Source organism: Cylas formicarius, unplaced genomic scaffold (assembly GCF_029955315.1).
Source record: "Cylas formicarius isolate icCylForm1 unplaced genomic scaffold, icCylForm1.1 PGA_scaffold_6__28_contigs__length_40554024, whole genome shotgun sequence".
In the NCBI taxonomy this organism is placed as follows: Eukaryota; Metazoa; Arthropoda; class Insecta; order Coleoptera; family Brentidae; genus Cylas; species Cylas formicarius.
In genome coordinates this window covers 21,550,487-21,562,488 of record NW_026844347.1, presented here as the reverse complement: position 1 = coordinate 21,562,488, position 12,002 = coordinate 21,550,487, and the positions used below count along the sequence as shown (strand labels likewise).

General features: G+C 33.3%; 4 protein-coding genes across 6 annotated transcripts; 2 read left to right on the top strand and 2 right to left on the bottom strand.

Moving 5' to 3' along the window:
- Positions 1-145: 145 nt before the first annotated feature.
- On the bottom strand, positions 146-1,295 carry LOC132703792 (mediator of RNA polymerase II transcription subunit 19). Its single transcript, XM_060673269.1, has 3 exons — positions 1,017-1,295; positions 706-959; positions 146-650 (listed from the first exon to the last, which is right to left on the bottom strand). The coding sequence occupies exons 1-3, from the start codon at positions 1,195-1,197 to the stop codon at positions 378-380; spliced, it is 708 nt and encodes a 235-aa protein (XP_060529252.1). The 5' UTR covers positions 1,198-1,295; the 3' UTR covers positions 146-377.
- Positions 1,296-1,781: 486 nt separating this feature from the next.
- On the top strand, positions 1,782-7,379 carry LOC132703070 (gametogenetin-binding protein 2-like). 3 transcript variants are annotated; one of them, XM_060672120.1, is made up of 11 exons: positions 1,801-2,219; positions 2,357-2,547; positions 2,785-2,925; positions 2,975-3,225; positions 3,434-3,602; positions 3,690-3,920; positions 3,974-4,109; positions 4,164-4,270; positions 5,369-5,518; positions 6,492-6,723; positions 6,891-7,379. In XM_060672120.1, the coding sequence occupies exons 1-11, from the start codon at positions 2,118-2,120 to the stop codon at positions 7,083-7,085; spliced, it is 1,905 nt and encodes a 634-aa protein (XP_060528103.1). In that variant the 5' UTR covers positions 1,801-2,117; the 3' UTR covers positions 7,086-7,379. The 3 variants fall into 3 exon arrangements, with proteins under 3 accessions (XP_060528104.1, XP_060528103.1, XP_060528102.1); XM_060672119.1 differs by having other exon boundaries at positions 1,804-2,219; positions 3,684-3,920; XM_060672121.1 differs by lacking the exon at positions 5,369-5,518 and having other exon boundaries at positions 1,782-2,219; positions 3,684-3,920.
- Positions 7,380-8,520: 1,141 nt separating this feature from the next.
- Positions 8,521-9,892, bottom strand: LOC132703545 (3-oxoacyl-[acyl-carrier-protein] synthase, mitochondrial). The gene has a single exon (XM_060672869.1). It carries the CDS (start codon positions 9,890-9,892, stop codon positions 8,633-8,635), a length of 1,260 nt encoding a protein of 419 aa, XP_060528852.1. The 3' UTR covers positions 8,521-8,632.
- Positions 9,893-10,133: 241 nt separating this feature from the next.
- On the top strand, positions 10,134-11,947 carry LOC132703546 (26S proteasome regulatory subunit 8). Its single transcript, XM_060672870.1, has 5 exons — positions 10,134-10,280; positions 10,514-11,066; positions 11,122-11,328; positions 11,382-11,677; positions 11,755-11,947. Exons 1-5 carry the CDS (start codon positions 10,263-10,265, stop codon positions 11,893-11,895), a joined length of 1,215 nt encoding a protein of 404 aa, XP_060528853.1. The 5' UTR covers positions 10,134-10,262; the 3' UTR covers positions 11,896-11,947.
- The last annotated feature ends 55 nt before the right edge of the window (positions 11,948-12,002 follow it).

Sequence of the window (12,002 nt, the reverse complement as noted above, 5' to 3'; positions counted from 1 at the left end):
ATGATATTCTGAGATTAATAATGCACCAACAGTGTTTATAAAATAAAATAAACTTACTTCAGAAACATAATTTTCTCTGGTACTGAGTCATCTTAATCCATAGGTAACTTAAGAAGACTTAAGCTGCACATTTGATTCTCGTAAACCATGTCCATTATAATAAATTAACAAAAGCAACCCCAACCCCACTAATCTTTTGAAGTATTTGAGGTATCACCTTTTGGCTGAATTTCCTTTTATAAACAAATCTTACTTTAAAGAACCAAATTGTTCTGTGCATATTACACAAAGTTTGCCATTTGATGTTTGGCAAAATGCCAAAATGAATGAAACATTCTATTTTACAGTTTTCTGTCATACAAACCTTTCACTCTTATTTAACTAGAATGCTGGCTAGGTGTAAGGCCTCCACTGTGTTCAGGGCTGTGCTTTTGTTTCTTTCTCTTCTTCTCTTTTTTCCTTTTCTTTCTTTCCTTGTCTTCATCATGCCTCTTCTGTTTCTTGTGCTTCTTTTCATGTATATCATTGACAGAGTCGGCAACAGTCATTTCTTGGCTTGGTAATCCTCCTTCTTTATGTTTGTGCTTTTTGTGTTTGCTTTTATGTTTCTTTATCGGTGTTGCACTTGTGTGTCGGTATTGTTCTGGTAACTAAAATGTGAAATAATACATATTTCTAGTAAATTTATGATGCTTATGAGCTTACAGGTCCGGGATGCAATCTAAATCCATCCAACTGAACACTTGTTAAAGGTAACAATTCCTTTCCACCAATTGGTGGTTTCTCAATTACAGATCTTAGGGTACTGTTGTCCTGGCCAGGAGAGTCTATGACGCCAGGTGTATTGGGCAAAAAAGATGATAGCTGCTCCTTCAATTTTTTCCCACTAAACTTACTATAGGAATGTTCAAGGCCATAGTAGGCCATCAAATTCGTAGCTCCAGTTAGTTCAGATTCCCCTGAAAGAAAGCAATTGCAAATAAGTGGCCTGGTTTGAATTTAATCTGTTGCTTTACCCGGTGGTTCTTTCATTAAATAAAAGGGTCCACTGGGGACAATAGACGGATTCTTTCCCAGCAAAATTGTCGTTTTTAGTGTTCCTGACGAATCCTGGCGGGATACTACGGGGGATCTGGCCCCTCTTGGCGATGATTTAGGTGAATATTGTTCTACTTTACGAAACTGATCGCCCATCATTTTACAACTTCATCGTTTTGCCAACAGACGACCAAAACGAACAAAATAATTTTTGTTTATTAGCCTAGATAAAAACATTCAATCACGTGAAGTTAGAAACACTTTTCTTCTTTTGTCCTTAGTTGATGTATGCATTACATATACCATCATACCGCAAAGTATATTTTGATATTTAAGTGTCTTCTCCAATTATTATCACATTCTCGGTTGTATGATCTTGAAATTGTTTTTAACTAGTTTTTAGACCCGATCAATATGTATGGAAATTATTTAAACATAGTCTTCATAATAGACAAAATCAACTATTCTGCAGAAATTCATTTCAATTACCATTAAATTATAAGTTTCAATATTCAATATTCAATGGGGATCGATGAGAAGCCACAGAATACTACTATTAGTTTGTATTAAAAGATATTCTCTCAAATATACTATTTAGCAGTTAATGTACCCTTAGAAATAAAAAATAGAATTTATTTGTTGTTTATGTAATTTTATAGACGGTGTTAACTAAATTATTTTTGTTACAAAAATATGTATGCTATGTTTACAGTAATTATTTATTTGGGTTGCTTCAAGCACAATTATCCTTCTTTTTAAGCAATTGTCTAAACGGGGAATCGTCCATAAACATAATCACGAGGAAACATACAATCAGTTCTTTTCAAAGTTGTAAATTATTTTATGAAGAGATGTTGTTTCGTTTGTAGAAGATATAACAATAGCTGAAAATACATATTATTTAAATTTCAAATCAGCCCGCTAAGTGACCATTTTGACATTTCTCATTTCGTGTTTTTTGCTAGAATTGCAAATGGCAGAGTGTGTCATCTATTGAAAAGTGTTACGTATCGTGATTTTTTAAATAACTTTAATTAAAGGGACTGAAATAAATTAAGACAAAAATCAGTTTAATTAATATGAGTAATAAGGAGAAATTACCAAAGCTGGTTGACGTTTATCGTCCTTCTAATCCTCTTTGTAGGAGACAACTACCCCTTGTTGTAGATGAAAATTTAACGGTAAATTCCAAAATATTTATAACAATTTAGCAGTGTTATAATTGTTATGTCTGTTTTTTATTTGAGTGGCGATTTGGCTATAAAATTGTTTAACCGGGTCATAAAAGTTTAGTATGTTAAACCTCGCTTTTTTATAGCTTGTTATGGACATCAGAACTTCTGGAATAGTTTGTGACAGTCAAATTTTACGGGGCAAAGAGCTCGACGAGTTTGCCTCTAAATGGGGTGTCTTATCGCCAGAGGAGTTCAAAAGTTCCTTGCAAATCACTAAGTCAGAATTGTTGCATGTTTTAAATGAAAATGTGCCATGTGTCGGTTGTCGTCGAAGGTAAGAAAAATGAGGTTTATCAGTCCCAACTAAAATTATAAATAGTGATTTTATTTATCCATATACATAATTTTTTTTTAAATCTGCCAAAATACCATGAAGGTCATTGAACTGTACATGTGATTAATTTTTGTCTATTATGTTTTTGCAATTTAAAAGTGTCTGGAGTATTAACTCTTATGATCTATATATAAGTAGCTGTTCCTTTCTTTTAATTACATATTTTTTTCACTTCAGCGTTGAAAGGTTATATATCCAGTTGCTAAATTTTGGTCATCCAACATTGGATCCTGTGATAGTAAAGTCTGATGGAACAATAACAATAAGGGAAGAAAAGCAAGCCTACCCTGTTTTAGCTTCGATATTCCATGATCATGCGTAAGAATCCTGCTTAAATGTAATTTTTAGTTATAACATGAGTTTTTAGTATTCGTTTAGCAAAATTGATTGAAAATCAGCCAAAAAGGAATAAAAAAAGTGTTCGCTGTCTATTGCATTCTCTGGACTCTCAAAGAAGCAGACCTCTAACTCCTGTCTGGAGGGATGTCTGGGACTGTATGAAACCAGAGTGCAAGAGGGATGTATGTATTATTGAAGCATCCAGTTTACACACAACATTGGAAAATTATTTACGGAAACACAGGTTTTGCGGAGAGTGTAGAACTAAAGTTTTAAAAGGTTAGATTTAAATGATGTGAAAGTTTGTTTAAATGTATCAATTCTCTAAATCAACTGTCAACAAGTGATTTAATACTGGAATTTAAATATGGAAAGCATGCTAAATTTATTCTAACATTCTTCTTTTCTTGTTAAATTTTGTTGACGCAATTTTCGTTTGTATTCTCGTAGTCTCGAACGTAACTGCTAGTTATTTGGTCTATTGCAGCCTATACTCTACTAGTTGAAGATCCAGAACCATCAAAAGAGAAGGGTTATGTCTCTTCATTGTATGCGGGCATTAAAAGATGTTTGCCTGACAAGCATATCCACCTCAAAGCTCAAACTGACTATATAATGAAGCTAATTAACCGTGCTGAACCCGAACTTCTAGGCAGGTATGTGGCATTTCAATTACGTCTCTGCCATAATGACAGTGTCCCTGTCTAGTTAGAAAAAACAATCTTAATCTCTCTCAGCCGTAGGGAGAGGCACGCTAAGACATTGGAAATTGCTCAAGAGGAAGTGCTCACTTGTTTGGGGATTTGCATGTATGAAAGACTGCACCGGATGTACATGCGAGTTCGAGAGGAGGAACGAACCTGTCAACTTTTTGCAGCTGTTGCCGTACATGCATTGAGCAGAAGCTTTGAGACTGTTGTAGAAAGGGTAAGGGGCATTTCTCAATTGGAACTATTGTATGAGGAATTTGCCAGGTGAGATATTCAATTTGGAGCTCTTACAGTACTACAAAAAAAAATTTGCTTAGGGAGGAGCAGGCCAAGCAAATACGCAAAGAGGCAAAGAAGAGCAAGCGTCGGCGCAAAAGGGGTAAAATATTGGACCATGATGAGAAGGAGAATTGTTGTGAAGATGATGATGACTATAAAGAAGATATTGATAAGGTTTGTTGGATTTCATGAAAAATGCAAAAAGTGTTTAATCCATATCAATTCCAGGGCTGTTCATGTTCACCTTCTCCCATTAAAGACAATATATTAGACTATTGCGGATGTGAGGATCCATTGTTAATAGACAAGGAGCATAATTGTGAGTCTAAATTAAGGTAAGTTGCTACAGTGGTCTACTTTGGCGTTCTAGAAGGCTAATTTTAATCAATTTAATATTTTAAAAGTAAATTATAATGAATGTAGTGTAATTTAAGCTTTGTCAAACTAACTAAACTGGTAATTTAAAAAACCTTGTTGAAAAAAACTGAATTTTCCAAATACGTTTTACAGTTTGCAGTGTTATTTTAATTATTTTTTATTAAATAATTCCATAAATTGCAACGCTCTCAAAACAGTTGGTCTGAATTTGTTTCGTTCAGGGTCATACTCGAGTTGCATCATTGACAGGAATACAAACTTACAACAATATTACTTCAAATTTGATATTTTGTTTCATTATTTTCGTCTTATAACTTATCCACCATACACATAAAAATATAGATCAAAGTCTGATTTGTTTAAATAAAATTTGTTAGAAATGAAATGAAATTTTAATTACAATAATTTGCCACAATTTTGCGATAGTTTGTTACTTTTTTGTGAAATAAAACATGATATAAACTGAATTTTCATAACCTTTTTCGTTTTTGAGATACAAAGTCTTTGTATCTTTTTAAATCACTTGTTAAAAAGCTAATAGCTGTTCTTGTATATCTTCTTGTTTATAATCCAGATCCACTCTTAGAATAAATATACAAATCATACAATCTTGCTGTTCAGGTTTTACATTAGCTAAATCTTTTATTTTCCTCAAATATCAATATCAATTTAAAACCATGATTCCTTCAACAATACCTCCTGTGTATGTGTAGATTATTTTTGCAAAATAAAAAATGTGCGTATTTTAATTTATTCATTCAAATACGCATTAGTATGCACACAGAAAATAGAACAAAAGGAATAAAAAATGGGCATAAAATAATTTTTGTTTATTGAGCAATGAGGTAAATTTTCAGTTTATGAATATATATTTTTTGGAAGGTTTATGTCCATGATGCTGTTGGGTCGATTGGTAAATAATTTCGGCTTTTCTTAGTCTAAAGATTGTGTAATTAGGTTTTACAGTCCTATTGTATTCGTGAGATACTTGTAGTCATCATATACCTAAATAAACACCTAAATATAACTTTCGGTTTACTGTGAATAAATTTTAGGTGCACAAACGATTTGTGGATAGACGATTGTAAATGTGAAAACAATATAAAAGCTGAACTAAACTTGATTAGCAATGGGAACATAAAAAGGGAGCAGTCATTGTGTAAATGCGACAGTGGATACGACGCAAGCATTTTTAATAATAATAGGCAAGTGAACGATTTTAGTTGAGTAAGGGAAATTTACATTTTTAATACAATAATAGGTTGAACACCAGATTCTTGGATTTATTAGGAAGTGCACTTTTAACTAATAAAATTGTATAACTCATAGCCTTAGTCTAATGTTTTTGGTTTTTGCAGATTATCTCAAATAATATTATAAAGTTTTAATACTCCTTTGGTATTTGGAAATGTCAGATTTATTATTTAGCTGTGATGCAAAATAAATCTTTTTGTTTTTCACCCCAATATTATATATTGTCATTATCATTATTGCATACCAATATAACTTTAATTATAAACTAAACGGTGATACGCCTATTTGTCGTTTCTAACCACCATAACCAACTAACTGAATTAAAATGATTATTTTAAAATAGAACACAAAATGGTGCTGTGCAAAAGATAATTTAATTAAATAAAAAGACATTTGCTGGTAAGCTAAAAATTATTGAGGTGCATTCCAATCTTGAATTTTTGGATACTCTCCTTACAGTAGTTGGTTTATTTTCATAAATTTTGCTTAAATACCTTAAAACATGTTTTTGTAGGCTTTTGAACACTCATTACTTTTATTCATGTACTTTAATTATACCAGCTTTTAGTTAATTGTCTTACTGATTTTCATCAAATGTAAATTGTAAAATTTGGTGAATGTTACACTTGACCCAAGCTTTGTGTCAGTTGATGTGCAATTTTTGAAAGATTAAAATCAGTTTAGATATTAACAAAATTCGAAATTTTCATTGGAAAAAACCTAAGGTTAACATATAACAAACTTTATTTGATATTATGCTGTAAAAATTCTATGTAAATAATTGATTGGAATGTACGTATAAATACAAATATCTATAGTATTCATATATTCCATCCGTAAAACTTTTTGAAAGCTAGGTATTTTGGCCAAAATATCCCACACCCCCTATTGCATTGAGTACCTTCTACAACTTTTTTTTTTCAGCAAAAAAGAATTTGGATCTAATTCCGACCACTCACACGACTGTGGCTATTCCTCTGAGTACAACAACGCGTGTTGCGAAACGGGGTCCTTAACGTCAAGCATGTCCAGTTCTCCCGAAGGTTCAGAACTGGCATGCAGCGACAGTTGTTGTCAGCCGCGGGAACCGGTGGACTTCTCGGCGTACTGTAGACTCACGTGTGGCGGAGGACTGAGTCTGCAAGAAATGTTGGAGGTAAAACCTTAAGCCTACCAGACCCTCCATGCATTTTCTGCATTTATTTTAGTAAATTTGTAATTTCTGTTTAATTAAATTCAAATTTGTTTATTATAAAGCACTTTTTTTTACCCAGAAAGTCAACAATTAATTCTGTCACAAAGTATTTCCATTTTCTATTTTAGGTGCATAGCGAAGATGATGAGGAATATTTTATAACAGCGGAAGAAGTGAGGGAGTTTAAAAGCAGAAGCAGACAAGTCTATGAAAAGAGGCAAGAGTTGAGGGATACATTACAGAAGAGGTTTGCCCAGTTTTGTGTAAATGGACCTTTACAGGTGCCGGACATATTCGTTCAGACTAAATACGCTTCAAATTAAGAAAAGATCTAAGTTTTTTGCCATCTTGTTTTACATGATAATTAGATTGATTGGAATTGTATCCTTTATACAAAAAAGTTCTTTGAAAATCTCTTTATCTGGCGATCAATTTATTGTTGAAACAGTGCTTTTTATTTTAAAAAAAGAGGTTCAGAGAAATCGGGCCATATATGTACTATATGTATTTGTTGCATTCCATATTGGGTTATTATTGTTAAAAAATTGATTGTTTTGAATGGGCAGGGTCCCGCTTTATATTATGGCGGGTCAGCACATTTATGAGTCAAAATAAAAAATAAGTCATTAATTTTGTTTATTTCATTTTGTGGATATTGTAGTAAATCATAATCTAGGCAGAAAATAATCTGTTAAATGTCTTTCAAAAAATTAACTAGATTTGGATATAACTCGAAAATCAACTAGAACAAGAAAACACGGGTTTCATTGTAAAAAACAAGTCATTAATTTTGTTTACTTCATTTTTTTGATATTTTAAATCATCAGAAAATAATCTGTTAAATGCCTTTCAAGAAATTAGTTATATTTGGATGTAACTCAAAAATCAACTAGAAAACGCGGTTTTCACTGGAAATGGTTAGTTTTGTGTTTAAAGTTAGTATAAGTTTTTATATGAAAACTGAAAAGCAAAAAACAACCATTGAAGGCACCTTCTAGACACTGGACGATATATTAAAAAATACATGGATTATTACTTTCTCTTTTTATAAAGCAATCTTTGTAAATAATCTGAAATTTTTTGTTTTAATTTTGAAGTTTGCTTGGGCTCATCTGAAAATCCGAGGCCAATACTTTTGAGATATATTTTGAGTTATTCCTGTTTTCTTTTTAACGTAATCCCACCAAATCGTTCTGGGTCAATTTAAAACATTGGTGATTTTTAGATGTAAAGTCTGATAGTCACACATTTCGCAAAAATGTACCCAAAAAGTAATGGTCATAGAAAAGTTTATATGCACTGATTTATAATTAGTCGGGTATTTTGATGTGGGAAGTAGAAAAATATGTATTTTCTTTATTCTCTATCCCTTTCGCCTTTTTTTCGATTACAGCGCGATCTAGCCAGAATCCAAAAGAAGACGGGATAAAACGTAACTTTTGTGGCATAGAATCCGAATATGTTATAAAAAATGGGGGTTTCAGTTTAAAATTTGAAAGTTTTCTTTTACACCCCATCCGCATGCTTAGTGTTTTAGAATATTTTTTTCATAAATATTTAGAGGCATTTTTTAAATCAATTGTGTAATTTTCCCAATATTCCACCCTTTCTTTACTCTTTGGACACCCGGTATATTTGACATTATGATCTATATATAACTCACTACAGAGGCATAAACATCAAATTAATTGTAAATTTCATTTACGCAAAACACAGTAATAATCTGAGTTTTAAACTTAATATTTGGATTTCTGTGGGCATAAAATTTATTCATCATTATTATTATTCATTTAATATATAAAAATAAATAATCCTAGCTACATGTATAATATCACAATTTTTAATGACAATGAAAGAGATTTTTTTATTTTTATCTAATAAACTGAGCAATACATAAGCAGGCATTGGTTCCACCAAACCCGAAAGCATTTTTTAATGCTATTCGTCGTTCACTGTTCCATTTCTGACTAACTTTTGCCACAAAATTAACTTCCTCATCTTCAATGTTTTCTAAATTTATTGTGGGTGGTAGAATTCCCTCTTCCACGGCCTTTATAGCAAACACAGCCTCCAAATTTCCTGCGGCTCCCAATAAATGGCCATGCGCCCCTTTTGTGGAAGAAATTGCTCTGCCTTGCATGTTATTATTAAAAAGATTTTTTATGGCTTTTGTTTCAATTATGTCTCCTATGGGCGTTGAAGTCGCATGAGCATTTACATAGGTCACATCTGATACATCAATATTTGCATCTTTTATTGCCCTTTCCATGGCCGAGTAGGCCCCAGTGCCGTCAGCCCGAGGAGATGTCAAATGTGATGCATCTCCAGACAAGCCATATCCTAAAACTTCAGCATAAATGTGTGAGTTTCTTTTCTGTGCATGGATAAGCTCTTCCAAGACAATTATAGCACTACCTTCTCCCATTACAAAACCATCACGAAGCTTATCAAAAGGCCTAGATGCTTTCTCAGGATGATCATTAAAAGATGTGCTTAAAGCTCTGAGTCTACCGAAACCCGCTATGGCTAATGGGGAAATGCATGACTCGGCACCCCCACACACCATCACATCAGCATCTCCATTTCTTATAAATCGAAAAGAATCACCAATTGAATGAGCACCTGTTGCACATGCTGTAGAAACTGAATGATTTGGCCCTCGAAAACCATATTTTATACTAATTTGACCTGCTGCCATATTCGGCAATATTCTAGGTACAAAAAAAGGGCTAACATGATGGTATCCTTTTTGAAGAGACTCGTAGGTATTGCATACCTCTTGAAGATCAATCATTCCCATGCCAACAGCTACTCCAGTGCGCAGTTTAATATCTTCATCAGCTTGGAGCAGGTTAGCATCCTCTAACGCTTCTTTGGCAGAGAGTAGAGCAAAACTAGTTGCAGGGGCCATGGATCTGAGTTCACTCTTGGAAAAATGATCTAAAAGATTAATTTTTTTCCCATTTTCTGTCACAAAACCAGCCACCCTACAAGGCAGCGATGCGTATTCTGGTTCGTCTAACTTCGTAATGCCGCACCGGCCTGCGATTATGTTTTTCCAGGCCTGCTTTAAATTTGAACCCAGTGGCGATAATACTCCGATACCTGTTACAACCACTCTTCGTTGCATTATTGGACACGATAAATCGGGGTGCGTTTTTAAAAACCACTAAATGCTGATATTTTTAAAAACCTAACCTTGCTATTCATCTTCTTTACTTCTAATGACTAGTTTAGGTAGGTTTGACGTTCTTTTTTTTTTCCAATGAAATTTCGTGGCGGTGTTATCTTGCTTACATACTATTAGTTAATACTGTTAATTTCATAATATTATTTATTATTTATTAATAATTTTGCTAGTAACCAGTAACCAACTATTACCCAAAGAAATTTCCAATATTTATATAAAAGCATAACCAATAATTATTCTCTGATTATGTCAATATAAATGATTCGTATTTTTGGTTCGCCATCACAGATTTGAATGAAAAGTTGTGAAAATGACTGTAATAAATAAGGTGAGTTTTGTCAAATATTATTTTGTTTCACTTTCTATTGACTTTAAAAAAAATGGGAATGGGGCAAGATCTTTCTTTCCTCGGATATAATATGAGAAATTCAAAATTCATCAAGAAAAAGAAAATACAGTTCAAAGAAAACAAAGGTGAAATTCACTCTGATGCTGAAAGTGATATTTCACAAGTATTTTTGACCATTTTGCTGGAACAACAAATCAGTATTTCATTTACAGATGGATATCGATGGTGGACCAAAAGGAGAAGGTTTCCGTTCATACTATATAACCAAAATTGAAGAACTCCAGCTAATTGTTGCTGAAAAGAGTCAGAATCTTAGACGTTTACAAGCACAAAGAAACGAGTTAAATGCGAAAGTCCGTATGCTGCGTGAGGAACTTATGCTCCTACAGGAACAGGGAAGCTATGTTGGTGAAGTTGTTAAACCAATGGACAAGAAAAAGGTTCTGGTCAAAGTCCATCCAGAAGGAAAATTTGTTGTTGATATTGACAAAAATATTGATATAAATGATGTTACTCCTAACTGTCGAGTTGCATTGAGAAATGAAAGCTATACATTACACAAAATCCTTCCCAATAAAGTTGATCCATTAGTGTCATTGATGATGGTTGAAAAAGTTCCAGACTCAACATATGAAATGGTTGGCGGACTTGATAAACAAATCAAGGAAATTAAGGAGGTGATAGAACTTCCAGTTAAACATCCAGAGTTATTTGATGCATTGGGCATTGCCCAACCAAAAGGAGTACTTTTGTATGGACCTCCAGGTAAATGTTAAAATCTGTACGTTATTTTATACCCAATTAATAATATTGTGTTTAGGTACAGGAAAGACCTTATTAGCTCGTGCTGTTGCTCATCATACGGAATGTACATTTATTAGAGTGTCTGGTTCAGAACTTGTACAAAAATTTATTGGCGAAGGTTCCCGCATGGTAAGAGAATTATTTGTTATGGCTCGGGAACATGCTCCTTCTATTATCTTTATGGATGAAATTGATTCCATTGGATCTTCACGTATTGAATCAGGTATATTGGTATTCAACATTTATAAGCTTCTATGTGAATGAGTTACTTCGCAGGTTCTGGAGGTGATTCTGAAGTTCAAAGAACTATGTTAGAATTGCTTAACCAACTTGATGGTTTTGAGGCAACTAAAAATATCAAGGTGATTATGGCTACTAACCGTATAGACATTTTGGACCCTGCTTTGCTTAGACCTGGTCGTATTGATCGTAAAATAGAGTTTCCCCCACCGAATGAGGAGGCTCGACTTGATATTTTGAAGATTCATTCTAGGAAAATGAATCTTACGAGAGGTATTAATCTCAGGAAAATTGCAGAACTCATGCCCGGCGCCAGTGGAGCTGAAGTCAAGGTAGTTATCAAATTTATTTATTTAACTTGCCAGTCTGATTTTTTTCACAAGTTTTTTTATCAATATAATTATTTCAGGGTGTATGCACTGAAGCTGGAATGTATGCTCTCAGAGAGAGACGGGTTCATGTAACACAGGAAGATTTTGAGATGGCCGTAGCAAAGGTAATGCAGAAGGATTCTGAGAAAAACATGTCCATCAAGAAATTATGGAAATAATTATCAATATGTAAATTAACAGTAAGAGGTATCATTAAATGTCTGATTTAAAGTTGCCTTAATTTTTTCCACTAAAGCTTTGGACAAAAGTCGGTTAGCAGCTGGTA

Coding starts and splice junctions, on each gene's coding strand:
- LOC132703792 (XM_060673269.1), bottom strand. CDS start 1,197: ATGATGGGCGATCAGTTTCGTAAAGTAGAACAATATTCACCTAAATCA. Junction 960..1,016: donor TTTAATGAAAGAACCACCGG/GTAAAGCAACAG, acceptor GCTTTCTTTCAG/GGGAATCTGAACTAACTGGA. Junction 651..705: donor TTAGATTGCATCCCGGACCT/GTAAGCTCATAA, acceptor TTCACATTTTAG/TTACCAGAACAATACCGACA.
- LOC132703070 (XM_060672119.1), top strand. CDS start 2,118: ATGAGTAATAAGGAGAAATTACCAAAGCTGGTTGACGTTTATCGTCCT. Junction 2,220..2,356: donor TTGTAGATGAAAATTTAACG/GTAAATTCCAAA, acceptor GCTTTTTTATAG/CTTGTTATGGACATCAGAAC. Junction 4,271..5,368: donor AATTGTGAGTCTAAATTAAG/GTAAGTTGCTAC, acceptor AATAAATTTTAG/GTGCACAAACGATTTGTGGA.
- LOC132703545 (XM_060672869.1), bottom strand. CDS start 9,892: ATGCAACGAAGAGTGGTTGTAACAGGTATCGGAGTATTATCGCCACTG.
- LOC132703546 (XM_060672870.1), top strand. Junction 11,329..11,381: donor ATCTTCACGTATTGAATCAG/GTATATTGGTAT, acceptor GTTACTTCGCAG/GTTCTGGAGGTGATTCTGAA. Junction 11,678..11,754: donor CCAGTGGAGCTGAAGTCAAG/GTAGTTATCAAA, acceptor TAATTATTTCAG/GGTGTATGCACTGAAGCTGG.